Source organism: Castor canadensis, chromosome 18 (assembly GCF_047511655.1).
Source record: "Castor canadensis chromosome 18, mCasCan1.hap1v2, whole genome shotgun sequence".
Taxonomy (NCBI): domain Eukaryota; kingdom Metazoa; phylum Chordata; class Mammalia; order Rodentia; family Castoridae; genus Castor; species Castor canadensis.
This window is the reverse complement of record NC_133403.1, coordinates 34,101,632-34,120,308: the sequence shown is the minus strand read 5'-3', so window position 1 is coordinate 34,120,308 and position 18,677 is coordinate 34,101,632. Positions and strand designations below refer to the sequence as shown.

At 47.7% G+C, this 18,677-nt stretch overlaps 1 protein-coding gene across 2 annotated transcripts in view; it reads right to left on the bottom strand.

Annotated features, from left to right (window-relative positions):
- Positions 1-17,832, bottom strand: part of Vsig10 (V-set and immunoglobulin domain containing 10) — a 29,148-nt gene extending 11,316 nt beyond the window's left edge. The window contains exons 1-4 of one of the 2 annotated variants that reach the window (XM_074061258.1): positions 17,392-17,832; positions 11,869-12,150; positions 2,109-2,408; positions 1,026-1,286 (exon numbers count right to left, since the gene is read on the bottom strand). In XM_074061258.1, the coding sequence (XP_073917359.1) occupies positions 1,026-1,286; positions 2,109-2,408; positions 11,869-12,150; positions 17,392-17,470 (922 nt within the window). In that variant the 5' untranslated portion in view covers positions 17,471-17,832. The remainder of the gene's footprint in view (positions 1-1,025; positions 1,287-2,108; positions 2,409-11,868; positions 12,151-17,391) is intronic. The other variant, XM_074061257.1, reaches the window with a different exon arrangement.
- Between the last annotated feature and the right edge of the window lie 845 nt (positions 17,833-18,677).

The window sequence follows — 18,677 nt, the reverse complement described above, 5'->3', positions numbered from 1 at the left end:
AGTTTCAGAAATGGTCCCCTTATCCTTAAAACAATCCCCCTGGTAATCTCTCTCCAGCCCCCAAAGGTCATATACACGATTAGACTTTGCACGCAGAGCAAAGTCTAATTTGCATTTATTTTTAAGAACAGAGTCATGGACTGAGGGTATAGATCAGTAGATGAGCACCTGCCTAGCATACATGAGGCCCTGGGTTCTGTCCCCAGCACCCCCCAAAACGGAAAGATTTTCAATATATGACCAGAAACTCTCTGACATTCCTTCCTTTAAAAAGTGACACCTAATGATTTTCCCCACTTGAATGTGGCCTTAACTTAGTGACTCATCTCTAAGAACCAGAATGTGGAAGAAGGGATACCAGGCAACTCTTGAGGCCAGGCCATAAAAGGGTTGCTTCTACCTGGCTCTCTCTCTTTCCCCAGCGCACCACTTGCTCTGAGGAAAGCCGCCCACCATGTTGGGAGGACACTCCAACAGCCAAGTGGAGAGTCCTGTGTGAAGAGGAGACCACTCACCAGGCATGCGAGTGAGCCATGATTGCAGCTCCCCAACTTTTCAGTCTTCCAGCTGAGATGCAACTTTGTGAAGTAAAGTCAAACCATCCCCTCTGAGCTCTGCCTGAATTCCTGACCCATGGACATCGTGAAATGACAAATCGCGGTTTTAAGCCACCAAGTTTGGCGTAGCTTGTTACATGATAAGAGGGAACTAATGGATGAACCCTGTCTGCCTGGCTTACTATTCATCCTTAGCACCTGGTAACTGGACTTGGACTTGCCACATAGCAGGTGCTCAATTAGCACTAGCCAAATGAGGAGCACCTTCGCCTAGAACCAAGAATCTTACTTAGAAAGGCATCTTTAAAGTTTGAAAGGATGGAATCATAAGGTGTGAGGAAGAAAGGGAAGGAATTCAGGTTACTCTAACACGATGAGGTTTCTTTCCCAGAACTACTTTCAAATGATTCATTGAAAAGAAAAAAAGCAGGTGAACCCCAGCCCCACGACAAAACAAGCCAGACTCACTGATTTGTACTGCACAGCTGGCCCCCGACTCTGGACCCACTATGTGGTTCCCAACGCATCTAAACTTCTTGCCATCTGACAGCTGGGACTCGTTCAGCACTTCCAGCCCCAGCTTTGAATCCCCCACGATCACCCCTCCTGGCTCTGCTGTCCACAGGAAGTCAGGGTCAGGGTATCCTCCGTCCCAGCGACAGATGAGCTGCAGAGCGGGTGATTCCGGTGACGTCTCTGCAGAACACTGAGGAGGTGATGGAGGGGGTGCTGCAAAACACCAGAGGAAAAGGTGGGCTTAATCACAGACTCTGACATCAGCCGTCCAGCTGGCTCTAAGGGTTATAGAACCAGGATCTCACAGAAACACCTCCTAGGTCAGCTACTCCACCTAGCACAAATTAGGGCTGGAAAATAGCTGGGTGTCCTCTGCTGAGTGTGAAATCTCCAAGGACCTGGGTCTCCTTGGTCTTTGCACTTCTGTCCTGTCAGTGTGACTATTTAAATTTAAATCGATTACATAAATAACAAATTCAATTCCTCCATCACACTATCCATATTTCAGGTGCTCACAGGTAACAAATGAGTGTTGTTGTTGTTAGACCACACAGAATAGAGTATCTGCATCACGGCAGAAAATTCTACTGGACAGTGCTGGGCGCTAGACACTCACCATGCTTGCCTCTGGCCAAGGGTAGATGAAGGACAGGGAGTTACCAGTGGAGGGACATATTTCTCCCATCCCCAACACAGGCAATTATATATATATATTTTTTTTGTATATTTTATGATACACATTGTGAGTATTCGTAATGCCAATGAATTGTATATTTTAAAATGTTACATACTTTCACCTCTACTTACAAAAAGTGGTAACGCATGAGGCTCTGTATTAGTTTCCCCCTGTGGCTCAAGGAGCTGACTCCCAGTGTGACAAACAGCAGCCCGAGTGTGTGCACGCTACTGAGGAAGCAGCAGAAGCATGCAAGGACCTGTGCAGTATGCAGTCCTTTAAAGGCAAAAGGCAGCCACACAAACATGCAGTTCACAGAGGGTCAGGGTGAAGAAGTGGGGAGGGGCGTGCTTACGCACAGTAGACCAGGAGCTCGGTGGTCACCTTTCGCTGTCTCCTGCTGAGCGGGTTCGTGGCCAAACAAGTGTAGTTCCCTTGGAGGTTCTGTGACATCCCCATCAGCGTGAAGTTGTTGACAGTCAGGTTTTTTTCAAAGAGTTCAGGGTTGGAGTAAGCCTGGAACCACCACTCAATCGTAGGTGACGGCCGTGCACTGCTGGTGCAGCTGAAGTCCACCTGGGAGCCCTTGGCAGCATACAGGGTACCATTGGGCAGTGCGCCCGTGGTCGAGATGTTGACTTCGATCTGATAGGGGCCGCCTGGGAACCACAGGGAGATGGGGATGGTGTGAATGATGCAAGTGTTCGTTTGAGTTCCTGACCAGCTCTAACAGACACACAAATGATCAGGAGTAGCCAATGAGGTGGATGGTATCTACCAAGTACTACGCAACAGTTGTGCTAAGTGCCCAACAAGTGTGTGAGATTTACAGGGGGGGAATAAAGCCTTATAGAGGAAGAAAAGAATTAATCTCCTCTATCTAAAATCATTGCAGAGGCTGGAAACTGTACGACACACTTGTAATCCCAGCTCCTCAGGAGGCAGCACTTGGGAGGATCAAAGTTGGAAGACAGCAAGGAAGGGGGAGTTAACGAGGCCCCATCTCAACCAACCAGACAGGTGTGACAGTATGTGCCTGTGATCCCAGCTATGAGGCACGTGCAGGTAGCAGGATAAAGGTCTAGCCTTGGGCAAAAATCACAAGACCCTGTGTGAAAAAATAATCTAAAAGCAAAAAGGGCTGGGGGAGTGGTTCAAGTGACAGAGCACCTGCCTAGCAAGTACAAGGCCCTGAGTTCAAACCCCAGTACCACCAAAAATAAAATGAATAAATAAGTAAATAAATAAACAAAATCCTACAGAGTGGAAGGGATATACAGCGGCCGGGAGGCTGCTCCCCCATGGAGGCCTGCTTGCAAGGCTGGCCCTGGGCTGGCATCCAGGAACTTGGGTTTCCACTGTTCCTGGATCTGGTAAGACTGGCTCCCTGTCCCTCAGCAATGTGGAAGGATGTGGTGTGTGCTGAACACCTGCTTTCACCACACTGAAAAGTAAGAAATGTTCATTCCTGTTTTAACCCTGGGCTCCACTTGGCTGTGTGGCTTTGGGCAAATCACTTACCCTCTCCGAGCCTCCTTTCCTGATCTGAAAAATGGAGGTGATGGCAGAAACCACTTCATGGGATTGTTGTGCTAATTAAATGAGTGAATATAGTAGAATACTCAAAATAGTGTCCACCAAGTTGGAGGCCTTTGATAAACTAGTGGGACTTATCTTGGTTCATCTCAGTTTCTAAACTTCTCTCTTGTCCTGAGATGCCCTCCACCGTTGGTACCCAGAATACCTGAGGTGCCACATCCTCTTTGATGAAAGAATGCACCTCGCAGCTGGGAGCACAGCTCAGTGGTAGGGCATATGCTTAGTGAGGCCCCTAGGTTCAACCCCTAGCAGGAAGGAAGGAATAAGGAAGGGATGAAGGGAGGAAGGAAGGAAGGAAGGAAGAAATTACGGAAGGAAAGAAGGAAGGAAGAAAATGGTTTCCCCCATAAATCCATGCATACAATTATTTGTCAATTTCAAACAATTTTGAATACTACATCTAACAGCTGTTCATATTAAAGTAAGTTACTGTGCTGCCTCCCCAGAGACTTTCTCTTTTAGAAAGAAGAGTCCAAGAAGGGCAACGCTTTGCCTAAGGAATAAATCTTGGGCTATAAAACTTTGAGCAGAATCATTTGTGGAAGGCAACAACTTTGTCACACAGAGCCTCTCGATGCAAGTAGCTGCTTCACCTCTGTCCTATTTAGCTGTGGCCACTGTGTAACTAGAGAAAATGTGGTTCTCTACAGACAATGTTTTTGATAACGTGCTTGTCAGATTGAGGCTGGCTCCTGGTAATGTGGGAGTCATGTCACCTCCCATACAGGGTCTGGGAAAATATGACACTGTGGCTTGGGAGGTGCTCAAATGCTCCCTTCCCCGTTGCTGGCTAGTTGGCCAGGTATGTGGACCAGCAGGTCCTAGGTGTGCCTGCAGTTGGAATGTGTCCAATTAAGTACAGGGGCTCTCGAGTACTGGTGGCCACGCCCAGGCCATGAAGGTAATGTGACTCAGACACTCCTGTCTGCCATGTCTCAGCAAGCAAGCCTGGACAGTGTGGAACCCCAGACACCAGCTGGGAGGGGCTTTTAACCAGCCAACTCTCAGCAAAAAGTGGTGGTACACACCGTAAACCTAGCACTTGGGAGGCTGAGGCAGGAGGATCTCAAATTCAAGGCCAGCCTGGGCTACATAGAAAGCCCCTGTCTCAAAACAACAAGGACAGGGAATGTAGCTCAGTGGTAGAGTGCTCACTTAGCATGTACAAGGTCTGGGCTGGATTGCTAGCACTGCAAAAAAAAAAAAGTTTCAGATTTTGGAGTATCTGGGATTTTGCATTTTCAGATTTGGGATGTTTAATGTGTACCCTCCTACCTGTGTCTCCACTCCCTGATATTCTGAAACAATCTCACCACAGAGAAATGGTAGTAATTATTCAGAGAGAGAGAGAAAGATGGGAGAGGAAACAAAAATAAAAGGGCTAACAAATAAAAATAGGGGAGGCTATGAAAGTCCACCCTCCCATCAGGGCCTTGGTCACTATCAGTGTTAGAGTCAGTTCTTGACTTCTTCATCACCTCAGGATCATAAGATCGTACTGAGTGCAGACAGACCTGGGTAGAAATCCTACTGCCACGTACAGGTGAACAGGTACCCATCCCTCCCAGTCTCACTTTCCTGGCCTCCCTATAAAGGAGGACACTAATAATCAACATTGCCAGGTTACTGAAGGACCCCCTGAGATAATATGAACAGAACACATAGCCTGGTAGATAGTCAGTGAAAGTTACCCGATACCATTATCACTGGATACTTACAGATGAATTCTAAAACAGCTCGGCAAATGAGAGACCACCCGTTTTTGTACAACCTGTGAGCTGGTTTTTACACATAAACATTTGCAATTAATCTGATGAGATGAGTTGAGAAAGAATAATTTTTTTTTTTGGTGGTACTGGGGTTTGAACTCAGGGCCTCACACTTGCAATACAGGTGCCCTTGAGCCTCTCCACCAGCTCTTTTTTGCATTGGGTTTATTTTTGAGATAAGTTACACCTTTTTTTTTATTTTATTTTACCAAGGCTGGCCTCGAGCTGCTATCCTCCTGATCGCTGCCTCTAGGATTATAGCTGTGAGCCACCAGTCTTTTAATGAACATGTCTTTTAAACATGTTCTGGACACAGGAAACACAGGAAAGAACATGTCTTTTAAATTCTGATTAAGTAAAATTTAATCTTTCCTAAAAAGAATCCTATTCTTCTCATTAATAGACCTGTACTACTAAAAAAATACTTTATTATTATATCTTGAGTCAATACAAAATACCTGGAAATTTGTTATTTATCTATCACCAATCTATCTACCTACCTACATATCCATCTACCTATCTATCTTCAATTTTACCTATTAGCTCATAAAACCCAAATTCTATACTAGAACAATCTTCTGTTGCTAACTTTCTTGACACCGAACTAACTTCTTTTGTCTCCCACCATAATGAACAATGACAGATTGTTCAGTCAAGGGTCACAACAAATTCATTGATACCTCAGTGTCTCGGATTTTTCATTAACAATAAAGTACATGTATTTTACTCTTCAGTTAACACCAGCATTTAAAAATGCCTAAGAGTGCACCATGCAGTCTCTGCTAATCCGTGGTCGTACCTCTAGTTCTACAATGGGATAGTAGTTGTGAGAAAGCCCACAGACACTATTTTTTTTGAATGTGGGACTGGGGTTTGAACTCAGGGCTTCATGTTTGCAAAGCAGCCAACTCTACTGCTTAAGCCATGCCTCCAGTCCATTTTGCTCCGGTTATTTTGAACATGGGGGGTCTCATGAACTATTTGCTCTGGCTGGCCTCAAACTTCGAACCACCTGATCTTAGCATCTCAAGTAGCTAGGATTACAGGCATGAGCCACTGGCAACCAGCCCAGAGACTAATTTCATTTCACTTTATAAGTGAAAGTGACAACCCCACACTCCCAGGTGACTGCCAATACATCCCCAAAGCCCAAACTCTGAGGTCTTTAGCTTTCGCTAAGCACCCACCTCTGCTTCAAACCCACACTAATCAACCCTTGAGCCAGAATCACCCCATCTTCTGGTGGGGGCCAATAATTTCCCTACATGGTGCCCACAGTCCCTTTCCCTGGGACTCTATGTTATGATGTCACAATGGCACCACTGCCAACATGGAACAGGGCTCTCTTACAGGTGTGTATGTCAGGAAACCTGGATCTTTCCTGAGACTCCCTTTGTCAGAAGTTCAAAATGACAGTCACATTACTTGCTAGACAGGAGTCCCCAGCTCCAGCTGAATCCACGGGGCTTTTGGAGGCGGATACAAGCCAGCTTCCTCTTTGCCCAAGTGCCAGCTGATTCAAATGTTCCTGAAACATTTGCTTGACTTGGGAAAAACAACTCAGGGAGAACCTGGCACCGTGTACTATGAATTCTGACCGGGGTCTTTCATGGCTGGTCTTTGGCTTGATCACTCAGGTCCCCAAATGCCTAAGAGGCAACATCAGGGAAGAAGCCAGAGGTCTACAGATGTGTTAGGACAGCACTGCCATCTCTATCCCTCCAACCTTTCTGCAGGTAAACGCACAGCTGGTCCAATCCCACTCTCACTCCAATATGGAGGCAAGAGAGAATGAAATCCACAGCCTTGGCTGCCTGAACTGTGGTGGACCAGGGGACTTCTGTACCCTTATAGAAGCAGAGACCCAATCCTGATGGCCACATTTCTCAACTCTACTTTTCAGTTAACAACATACAGATTCTTTTGTTGGCAGGATGGTGGAGGAAACTCCATTCCAATGCCCAGACCTACAGAAAACCTGACTCCCTAGAAGATGTTGACCAAATGCCATGGAGGGTGGAAGGGAGAAACCTCCCAGCCCTCATACAGCAGGGCTTTGTGTTTCTACAGCATCTCTGTCCACTCACATATCCAAGGTCACTTTCAGATAACAGCTTGTCACATCACGGAATTTCTTCCCCCCAGCTCCAAGGTCATGTTAGAATGTTTCTAAACCTTTCACTTTAGGAGAAGGAGTTGTGTAGCCAAGTTATCAACCATGTCAGTAAAACGATGGGAAAAGCAAAGACAGGACTCTGACCCACTCAAAGTCCTGTTCAAAAGGCCCAGATGTGAATTGACTGTTGGGAACTTGAAAATGTGTTTTTCCACAGGAATCTGGTCACCAGCTTCACCAATGGATCCAGGAACAGGGACGACTAAGTGCACACCGTGGGCTGTGCCACTTAATCCCATCTGTGTGTCACAAATCTACAACTAGGTTCCACCATGACCCTGAACTGAGGGTGGAGAAATTCAATGGACCTTCCCAAGGTCACAACAGTTAGTAGGACCTCAGTTAGAAACCAGGCATCTAGACCTCAGTTGTTCTCAGTCAGCCAGAGATACCACTGTCCTCCTGGAAAACAGCAGGTAGGTCATCCTTGTCCACCTTCCCAAACCTTCTATGCAAAAATGATTATTGATTTCCACCCAGACCTCCCATCTACTACCCTCTGAGGGGCAGGAAAGGGCTCCTGGTGCCCAGAGGGGTCTGATGTTTTGCACAGGAATCTCTTGGGAAAGGAACAAGGAGTGAGATCCCACTGGTGCATGTGAACAAAAGGACACCTGCGTCCAGTTCTCACAGACATGGCACTGCACAGGTCAGGGTACCAGTGAAGAGGTTTCCATAAAACAGTCACATCCCAGTGGCTCAGATGCACACAGGCTTCCCTGTAGGACAATGTAACACGCCACCTAGATTTAGTGCCATTTTAAAAACTGTAAGTTTGTTTTCATGGCAATAAGGCCTGGCATTTATCTCACTACAGGGCAATAATGAAATAAATCCACTCCCCAATAAACTTAGCCAATGAGGCCAGGTGTGATTGCTCACATATGTAATCCTAGCTACTCGGGAGGCAGATATCAGGAAGATCACAGTTCGAGGCCAGCTTAGGCCAAAAGTTAGTGATATCCCCATCTCGATCAATAAGCTGAGCATGGTGGTGAGTGCCTGTCATCCCAGCTATGCAGGAGGCATAGATAGGAGGATTGATCATGGTCCAGGCATAAAGCAAGACTCTACATGAAAAGCAAAAGAGCTGGGGGTGTGGCTCAGGTGGCACAGTGCCTGCCTAGCAAGTGGGAAATCCTGAGTTCAAACCCTAGTATTGTTTAAAAATAAAACCTCAGCCAATGACCAGCGTCAGTCTGAGTCATCATAAACTGGAGAGAATGACAATTTAAAAAGATGGTAAAATGCCATCCACCTCCTTTGTGGTTAAAAGAGAAGACAGGGAGTGACAAGTCTGACGCAGCTGGATAGAGGAGCCTCTCAGCACTTGCCTGTAAGCTCACAGTGGGACCCAAATGGAGCTGGGTTACAATGGGTGACATATTTTTGATAAACCCACATCCATTCCTTGTTATTCAGGAATTCATCTATCACTCCTCCTGACTCAGAAATACTGCACTCACTGATTCTGAAATCCAGGAGAATTGGAGGAAACCTTAGAGATCCTTCTAAAATCCAGAAGTGTCTTTGGGGTTTCTCTTTCCTTCATCCCCCACCTCTGATCCACCAGGAAGTCCTGCTGGTCTAATTCTGGAGTACCTTCCAAACCTGTGCTCTCTCGCCAAGGCCACTGCCACTACTCTGGCTCTGACCACCTACATCTCATACCTCTTTCTGAAAAAAAGATTAAAAGCAAAAGAGCTAAGGACATGGTTCAAGTGGTAAAGCACTTGCTGAACAACTGTGAGGTCCTGAGTTGAAGCTTCCATATTGCAAGCAAAAAGAGCAACTCTTGACCAAGAGTATAAGGATCTGAGAGCTGCCTTAATAAAACCCCAGAATGATAGAACAATAGAACTTAGAACAATAGAAATGTCTTCTCCCTCGGTTCTGGAGGCCGTAAGTCTAGAATCAAGGTGTCAGCAGGGCTGTGTGCCCCCTCCAAAGGCTTGAGGGGGACACCTTCCTTGTTCTTCCTTAGCTTTTCTTTTTGAGTCAGGGTCTTGCCTCATAGCCCAGGCTGGCCTCTAACTCATGATCCTCCTCTGTTGACCTCCCAAGTGCTGGGATTACAGGCATGTGCCACATGCACAGCTTTGCAGTGGTGTCACCCCAGTCTCTGCCTATGTCATTCATTGTGACATTCATTTTGAGTGTCCCTGTCCTCATGTGGCTTTCTCCAGCTCACCTAAAGATGCCATTCAAGTGACATCAGGCCACTCTAATGACGTCATCCTAACGAGATCACAGCTGCAAAGACCCTATGTCCAAATAAGGTCACATTCATGGGTACCAGAAGTTAGAACTTCCACTTATCTTTTAGAAGGACATCATTCAACCCTTGACCCCAGTCCTACTTGACCCCGCCTAGTCTGATGTGGCCTCCCACGTGCCACTCCCTCACACACTAGCCTCCTGCCACACTTGCCCTCTCCCAAGTGCCTGATGCCAGCACTTGTTCTTCCTGGTGCGCTCTCCCTTTGTCCTTGCCTCCCACTCATGCTCAGCTGAAATGCTCCTATAAGCTTGGCATCCTTAATACGAAATGATTGGGCCCAAGTAGGAGGGTTTCAGATTTCAGATTTTTTTCAAATATTTGTGAAGACTTTATCAGTTTAGCACCCTTAATATGAAGATCTGAATTTAAGGGAGTTTCAAAAGTTTGATTTTTGGTTTAGGATGCTCAGCTTGTACCTTCCAATTTAAAGTATTTTGGAGCCGGGTGTGGGGTGCATGTCTGTAATCCCAACACTCTGGAGGCTGAGGCAGGAGGATCAAAAGTTTCTAGGCCAGCCTGGGCTATGCAGGGTGACTCCACTTCAAAATAAATAAATAAGTAAACAAACAAAATTAAGTGTTTTAGAGAATTGAATCATCCCATCTCAATTCTCTGCATGGATCTGGCCCCTCTGATGTGGTCTTTTTTTGACAGGACTGGGGTTTGAACTCAGGACTTCACGATTGCAAAGCAGGTGCTCTACCACTTGAGCAACACCTCCACTTATTTTGTAGATGGGGATCTCACAAAGTATTTGCCCAGGCTGGTCTCAAACTGTAATTCTCCCCATCTCAGCCTCCCAAGTAGCTAGGATTACAGGCGTGAGCCACTGGCTTGCCTGATGTGTCTTGCTTACTTGTTTCTTGTCACAGTCTCCCCTTCTGGCCTGCCAGCTCCACGCGGGCAGGGACCTGGTCTGTCCCATTCAATCCTGTGGCCCAGAGCCTAGAATAGCGTCTGACGTGATGCTCCCAAAACATACATTGAATAAAAGAATGAGTCCATCATTTATTTTGTTAATGAAGAACTTGGTTCTGGACAGTAAAGTGACCACACAGGAATTTCTACAAAACTCTACATCCTGGGTAAAGAACAGGCCTGTCCCTCTAAACCAGAGGGCTGGTGGAGTGGCTCAAGTGGTAGAGCACCTGCCTGGCAAGCGCGAGGACCTGAGTTCAAACCCAGTACCACCAAAAAAAAATAATAATAATAAGTGATTAAATGTCACAATGTTCCCCCAATACAACAAAAATATGATAATATAAAATGTCAAAAAAAAAAAAAGGACCTGAGAACAAATATTTCAGGCTTTGCAATCCACATCACAGTCTCTCACCTCTGCTGTCATAGCAGTCACAGATAATATGTAAATGATGAGTGTGGCTATATGCAAGTAAAACCTTACTTATGGACACTAAAATTTGATACATAATTTATTCTTTTGATTTTTTTCAACCTATAAAAGTATTCAAAAATACTCAAAGCTTGCAAGCCATATAAAAACCCTCTACACTGTTGGTGGCTGGCCAGGCATGGCCCCAGGCTGCAGTCTGCACACCCATTCTGAATGCATGCATAGACATTAGCAGATAGAGAAACCATTTTAGGGAAGAGCGGTAAGAGCAAGCAACTCCAGTCAAACCATGTGCTTAGCACTGTAGCAAACAGCACTCACTCTACCTGACAAGGAATGTAATCCCAGTAACCCTAACTAACAAATGAGAAGTCAAGCACTCATGACTCACGCCTGTAATCCCAGCTACTCAGGAGGCAGAGATCAGAAGGATCTCGGTTCTAAGCCAGCTCAGGGCAAATTGTTTGGAGAACCTATCTCAAAAAAACCTTTCAGAAAAAAAGGGCTGGCAGAATGGCTCAAGTGGTAGAGTGCCTGCCTAGCAAGAAGGAGTTCCTGAGTTCACACCCCAATACTGAAGCTCAGAGACTAAGCTACTTACTCAAGGTGACATAGAAATAAGTGGCAGCTTTAGGACTGGAATAAAGGCCATCTAACTCGATTACATTGTACAATAAAATGATGTGAAGAACAAGGACAATATTAACAATAACCTAAAAAATAAAATAACTAAGTAATACACCAGGGGCCCTTAAAAGAACTACAAACTGGTGTCTATTCTTCTATGGGGGCAGGAGTCCTTGTCACCCCAGTTTACAGGTGATGAAATACAGGTGAGAGTGGTCACTAGGTTGCAAGTGGCAGAGCTGAGACCGAAATCCAGCCATCTATCTGACGTCAAAGCCTGAGCTCCTGTCCATGGCTCTGGGGCCCCACTTACCAGCCACCTGCAGCCACACTGGGAAGCTGCGTGTGTCAGAGAGGACCTCCTGGCAGGTGTAGTTGCCTTCGTCCTGCAGGCTCAGATCCCTGATGTACAGGGAGCTGGTGTTCACCAGAGAGTAGCGAGGCCCAGCCGGTGGGAGGCTGGAATTAGAGGAGAGAAGGAAGACAGGCTCCGAGTCGTTCCGGTACCAGGTCACCAGGACACTGGAGCCCGAGATGTTGCCACACTGCAGAGTAACGTTCTCGTGAACTTCACCGATGACAACAGCCTCCAATCCTAGGCAAAGGAAAGTCAGGCTGTTACTACTTGTCTTGATCTCTGAACAACCTTGCTTTTCAGCACTAGAATTTCTTTTTTTAAGTCATATGTGTTTAAAGATGGGAAAACATAGGGAACCTCTGCTGCATCAGGATTTGTGGCCATTCGTTGATGCTAATGACTTGGGGTTGATACAAGCAGCCCAGTAGACACCTGTCCACTGCCCAGGCCCCTCTAGGGACTCAGCCATGTGACTTGCTTTGGCCAATTGGATATTAGCAAATATGATGGAAGCAGAGGCTTGAAAAGTGCTGGTGTCTATTGATGTCTAATCACTAGAGAAATGCAAATCAAAACTCCAATGAGTTGTCACCTCACACCCGTGACGAAGCCACTACAAAAGACAAGGCCACACAATGACAAATGTGGTGAGATTATGGAGAAATTGGAACCCTTGCACTGTTAGTGGGAATAAACAGGATGGCGGCCCCTGAAAAAGTTAAAAACCAGCTGGGTGCTGGTGGCTCACACCTGTAATCCTAGCTACTCAGGAGGCAGAGATCAGGAGGATTGGGGTTCAAGGCCAGCCAGAGCGAATAGCTGTATTTTACCAAAAAATTTAACCTAGGTCAGGTTGCACGGGGAGAACGAAAACTGCATGGTGCGTGCAGACACCCAAACTGCCTTGAGCAGGTCCATCCCCAGACATGTGAGGAGCCCAGGCCAGACCTGCAGAGCCACCTGCCCCACCACACCAATGCAACCATTTTGTGTCTGTCTGTTAAGCGGCGTTATTGTGGCAGTCAGGAACTAACACAGACCCCACGTGGTTTCATCTGCCTAGAACTCCAGATGGGGTAGAAGGAAAAGGGCTTTGACTTTGCTGCTGCTATTCTTCTGGTCTCTTTCCATCTCAGACCCAAACTACCCTGGGGTAAAGCTCTCGAGGCAGCTCCATAGGAAAGGGCTGACAGTGACAGTAGGAACTGTGCACCCACGCTAGGGCAGGCCCTGTGCTGGCCTCCAGGGATGCAATGGGGACAAAGCAGACAGAAACCTCCGCCTCGTAGGCTAGCGGATAACAGAGACCATAAACTGGCAGTTACAACTCAGAATGATGAACAGGAAGACAAGGTTCCTAAGTCCAGCCTGGGCATGGACCAGGCAAGAGTCCAGCAAGCAAACTAGGTTCTGATGGGCAAGTGAGCATCGACCCAAGTAAAGGGGGACAGCGCATTCAAAGGCCAGAGCAGAACAGCAGCCTTGTTACACAGACAAATTATCAGGATCCCCAAAACATCTAAGTCAGCAACTGAGAGAGTATGCTGGGTAGCAAGCCCCAAGGGTGACAATGATGTGCACTCGAGGCTGACAGCTGGTAAGGGCACCTGATTTGGCATTTAAGCGTCTCTAGGTAACAGGAAGCAAATGTACTCCACTTTGCTGAGAAGTAGCACAGGTTTTCAGTCCCCTCCACAATCAACACCCAACTCCACAGAGGCCACTTGAGCAGAACCTACTGATGAAAACATTCTAGAATTAACAAGTAGTGATAGCTGCAGAACCTGGGGAAAATACTAAAAGCCACAGAATTGTACACTTTAAAAGGGTGGACTTTAAAGCTGCTGTGACAAAACAAAAGTGCCCTCTGCCTCTGTGAGTCCTCATTTATAAAAGGAGTGACAAGTGGCCAGGCACAGTGGCTCACACCTATAATCCCAGCTACTGGGGAGGCAGAGATTGAGAGGATCATGGTTTGAAGCCAGCCTGGGCAGAAAAAAAACATTGGTGAGACCTCATCTCAACAACAAAAAAAGCTGGGTGTGGTGGTGCGCCCATTCCAGCATGGGTGAAAGCACGAGTAAGAGGACCATGGTCCAGGCCCATCCAGGCAAAAAAATGTAAGACCCTGTCTCAAAAATAATGGGCTGGGGGTGTGGTACACCACCTGCCCAGCAATTAAGAAGCCCTGAGCTCAAACCCCAGTACTGCCAAAAGAAAAGAATGTTGGGCGTCTGTATCTGGCCTTTTTATTTATTTAAATCCCATACCAGGGTTTGAAACCAGGGCTTTGTGCATTCTAAGCAAGTGCTATTTCACTTGAGCCACGCTCCCAGCCCTTTTGCTTTTATTTTGTTTTTGAGACAGGGTCTCGCTAACTTTGCCAGGGCTGGGCTCTAACTCATTCCTCCTGTCTCCACCTCCAGAGTAGCAGGGATTACAGGCATGTGCTCCCACACTCCGCTTGTATTTGGCCTATTGTCTGATTAGAAGGGGCTCCCTTGGAAAGGCTTGAAGTCAGCCACAGAAGTGCTGAATCTCTTGCCATCTTGGCCACACTGTTTTAAAAAAAAAGAAATCTAAGCCACTGAACCAGGCGCCAGTGGCTCACACCTGTAATCCAGACACTTGGGAGGCTGAGATTGAGAGGATAATGATTCAAGACCATCCCAGGCAAATAGTTTGTGAGACTCCCCCCCACCCCGCCCCCAGCCCCAAAATAAACAGCAAAATTGACTGGAGCCGTGGCTCAAGTGGTAGAATGCCTGCTTTGCAAGCATGAAGCCCTGAGTTCAAACCCCAGTCCCATCCAAAAAAAATTTTTGAAAAATCTAAGGTACTAGCTGAAAGGTGCAGAATATCACCTAATGTTAGGAATTCCCAAATAGTAAGAAATGCTTTGGACCAGTTTAGAGCAGTCCTTTTTTCAAAAAGCAAGTAAGGGTCATTCTCAACCAATTAGGCTGGACCCTAGGTTCTCAGGTGTCGGTCCTCACAGAGGACCACTGCAGGATTCCAGCTGTAATGTATGTCCCTGACACCTGCAGACCTGCCCCTTCCCTGACCCTCAGCCAAGGAATAAAGGATCGGCAGCTTGGATCTAGTGCAGCTTTCCCCTTGAACTTGAGCTAACTTTGTCTACTCCAACAATGTCTCGGCCACAGAAGAAGTCACGTGAAGACACAGCACTTCTCCTCCAGGCTCCACTAGCTCCATTTTTCTAACTACTGAACCTGAAGGTGACCTTGGAGATGAGCTAGTCAAGAGAAGTGGCTGCAGTGCAGCTGTCCTGGCTCAGTGGAGAACATGGTCATCGATTAGCCATGCCTGGCACAGGCAAGGAAAGCCAGGCCTGAGATGCACTTGCTCCCTGCATGCTGGTCTAATAACCCTCGTTTTACTGTTGACAAAACTGAGGTTCAGGAAGCCTAAGTGATTTACTCAAGGTCCCACACACGTCACCCAGAGATGGGGATCTGTCATACATAAGTCTCAAGTGCACCCAGTCTCCACACCAGAGTAAAATGATAGAACATCTAGTGTTCTAGATGCAGTGTGCCTCTAGAAGTCATTTGCACCATGTCCACAGGACCCCTCCAGTCTCAAATTCAGAATATGGAACAAAGGAGGTAAAGGAGGGGACACAGAAAATGGTTTAAAGAATTTTTGTGGTGGCCAGGCACTAGTGGTTCACACCTATAATCCCAACTTCTCAGCAGGTAGAGATCAGAAGGATCAAAACCAGTCCAGGGAATTAGTTTGCAAGACCTTATCTCAAAAAAAACCCTTCACAAAAAAGGTTTGGTGAAGTGGTTCAAGGTGTAGGCCCTGAGTTCAAACCCCAGTAACCACAAAGAGAAAAGAAAACATTTTATGGTTCTGGGGATAGAATCCAGGGCCTTCTGCATGCTAAGTAAGCAATCTGCCACTGTTGGAGTTATACTCAAACATTGATTTTTTTCCTAGCAACTTTTCCCAAGAATGCCCTGGAGTGTCCCATGGATGGAGGTGACAGGTGGAAGCACCAATGTTGTCTGCAGATGAGAGTCAAGACAAAGCCAACACTTAACCAGACAACTCCTAACATCACGAACACACAAAAAAGCTGGGGGCCAGTAGCTCATACCTGTAATGCCAGCTACTTGGGAGGCTGAGATGGGAAGGAACATGGTTCAAGGCCAGCCCAGGCAAACAGTTCATGAGACGACCCCCCTCCCCACCATCTCCAAAATACTCAGAGCAAAATAGACTCAAGCAGTAGAGCACCTGCTTTGCAAGTGGGAAGGTCTGAGTTCAAATCCCAGTCCCACCAAAACAGAAACAAAAACAGACAAAAATTTTAAAAAATAAATAAATTTTAAAAAAAAAATATATATATATATATATAATGATATATATATATGATACATATATCATGCCAAGGCAGCCGTTGGCCCTGCACACAGGTGAGGTAGTGGGCATAATAATAACAGGAAATGGCAGTGGGGTGAGTTTCACCTGTGGGGAAGCAAGGGTCATCCCGAAAGCTACTTCATTCCAGCAAGATTTTAGCCCAGAGTCCTGATGGCCCCAGGTATTCAAATAAAATGACCACTGCCCAGTGCCAGGGGGAAAACAGACCTTGTGTTAGCAAGACCTCCAGATTTTTCTAGATGGAAATCTAGATGATAGGAAATTTTTACAGATTTTATAAGATTGCTAAAAAGCAGACAAAATAAAAACTTGTGAGAGCTTAACAGTCAGGAACTTTTGCCACTTGCTGCTAGGAAACTCAGGCACAATTTACAACCTACCTAAAGGAGACCAGCTGAGTAGGCTGGACCACCCAGAAAACAGCAAACCCCTCCTGACTCCCTCTGGAGTCACCCCATACCTCTGCTGCTCTCAACTTTCACCCTACACAGTAGATAGGCACGGACCTATGACTTAAACTCAAACCTGTTTTTCCAATCTTTTTACCTTCTACATTTTTTTGCAAGCAACCCTTGGTTCAAAGCAGAGTACAGATGAAGCATTGAAAAACCTTCTGTTAATCATGTCTAGCATGAAGGAAATTTGGGGTAAATCTGAAATTATTTCAAAATAAAAAAATTTTTTAAAGAAGAAAAAAAAAAGTGAAGGAGAAAGACACGGCTCTGAGTGCCCAGGTAAGGCAAGCAGGGGAAATCCACAGGTTACAGGTGTACAGTTCAACCTTGGGCAGAGAGAAGGAGGAGAGGAAATAAAGTGGAAGCCGTTGTGTGTGCACCGGGTAAAACCAGAGGCTTAAAGGGAGAAGTGGTAAAAAAAAAATCGCTTCCCCCTGCACGCGCCTCTGGAGGCCGGGGAGGCCGGGGAAAATTCCTGCCGGCAAAGGCAGCAGAGCTGCAGCAGGACCCGGCGGAGTGGGAGGGAATCGGGTCCCTTGTGGTCCCCTCCCCACCGCTGCCTGGGAAAACTCAACTTTCCGCGGGCGATCGCGGCCCCTTCCTTCCTTACCTGCGGTGACCCAGCGGGCCAGGAGCGCCCCGAGGCAGAGCAGGACGCGGAGCTCGGGCGCCCGGCCGCCTGCGGCCATATCGCCCCAGATCCGCGCTCAGGAAGCGCAGGCTGGAGCCGGGCTGGGTGCGCGCCCCAAGGGCTCCCCAGGTCCCCCCGGGGGACACCGTGCGCTCCTGCCCCTGGCAGGTCGTCGGGGCGGCGGAGTGGCCCTCTTTCTGCAGTCTTGCCCCCCTCTCAGGAAGGATGCTTGAGGGGCGAGCCCAGGTCCGGGGCTGGCAGCCCGGCCGGTCCCTCTCCAGAGCGCAGGGCCGGAGGGAGGCGCACCCCGCCCCTGCGCCCGCCTGCCCACTCCGCGGGCGGAAAACAACAGGCGCGGGCTCCCTCCCGCCTCCCGTGCAGGCGGGCGCCCAACTTCCTCCACCTTGGCGGGGAGGAGGGCTTTATGCAAAGGGCGCGCTACGCTGAGCTCAGTCCGGCCGGGGACAGAAATTTGGGGGCGCGGAGACAGAGATCTCGGGGAGCAGAGACAGCGATCTCGGGGCGCGGGGACAGCAGCTGGGCCCGGCCGAGCCCGGCGGCTGCCGCAGGACGCACCGCCGCCCTGGGCTCCGGGCCGCTCCCTCCCCGCGCTCGGGCTGCGGAGCCCCGGGAGCCTGGCGAGCCCGGGCGGCCCGCGGCCAGGCTGCAGAAGGAGCGCAGGGCAGCTCTGGGGTTGTCACCCGCGTTCCCGAGCCGCCATCGCTGCCTTTCCTAGTCTGACAGAGACAGAGAAAGATGATATCTGGACCTTTCCACCCAGCAAGAGAGAGCCAGGGCCTCGGAGCCCGCAGGACTTGTTCAGCAAGAGTTTTTGGGGGAGGGGGGGTTGTTGTTGTTTTCCTTTTTTAGTACCCCCACTCCTACCCAAGCACTCCTACTCAAGCACATTCCTTGAGAGCTATGTTCCCGGACTCTCTCTCTCTCTCTCTCTCTCTCTCTCTCCTCTCTCCTCTCTCTCTCTCTCTCTCTCTTCCCCCTCTCCCCATTCCATGTCCCTTCCCAATTTCATCCCCTTCTGTATCCACTTTCTGAATCCTCAGGAAGAGCCACTCTTGAAGGAGCCCAGGGAGAAACTTCCTGTTTAAAAAAAAAATTTCAATTAGTGCAATATACAATATTCATCCAAAGTCTGGGAAGTGGGGATTTGGTGTTCAACTTTTCTACATATCTGAAAATGTTCCTTGTAAAATATCAGAGGGTGGCTCACGCCTGTAATCCTAGCTCCTCAGGAGGCAGAGATCAGG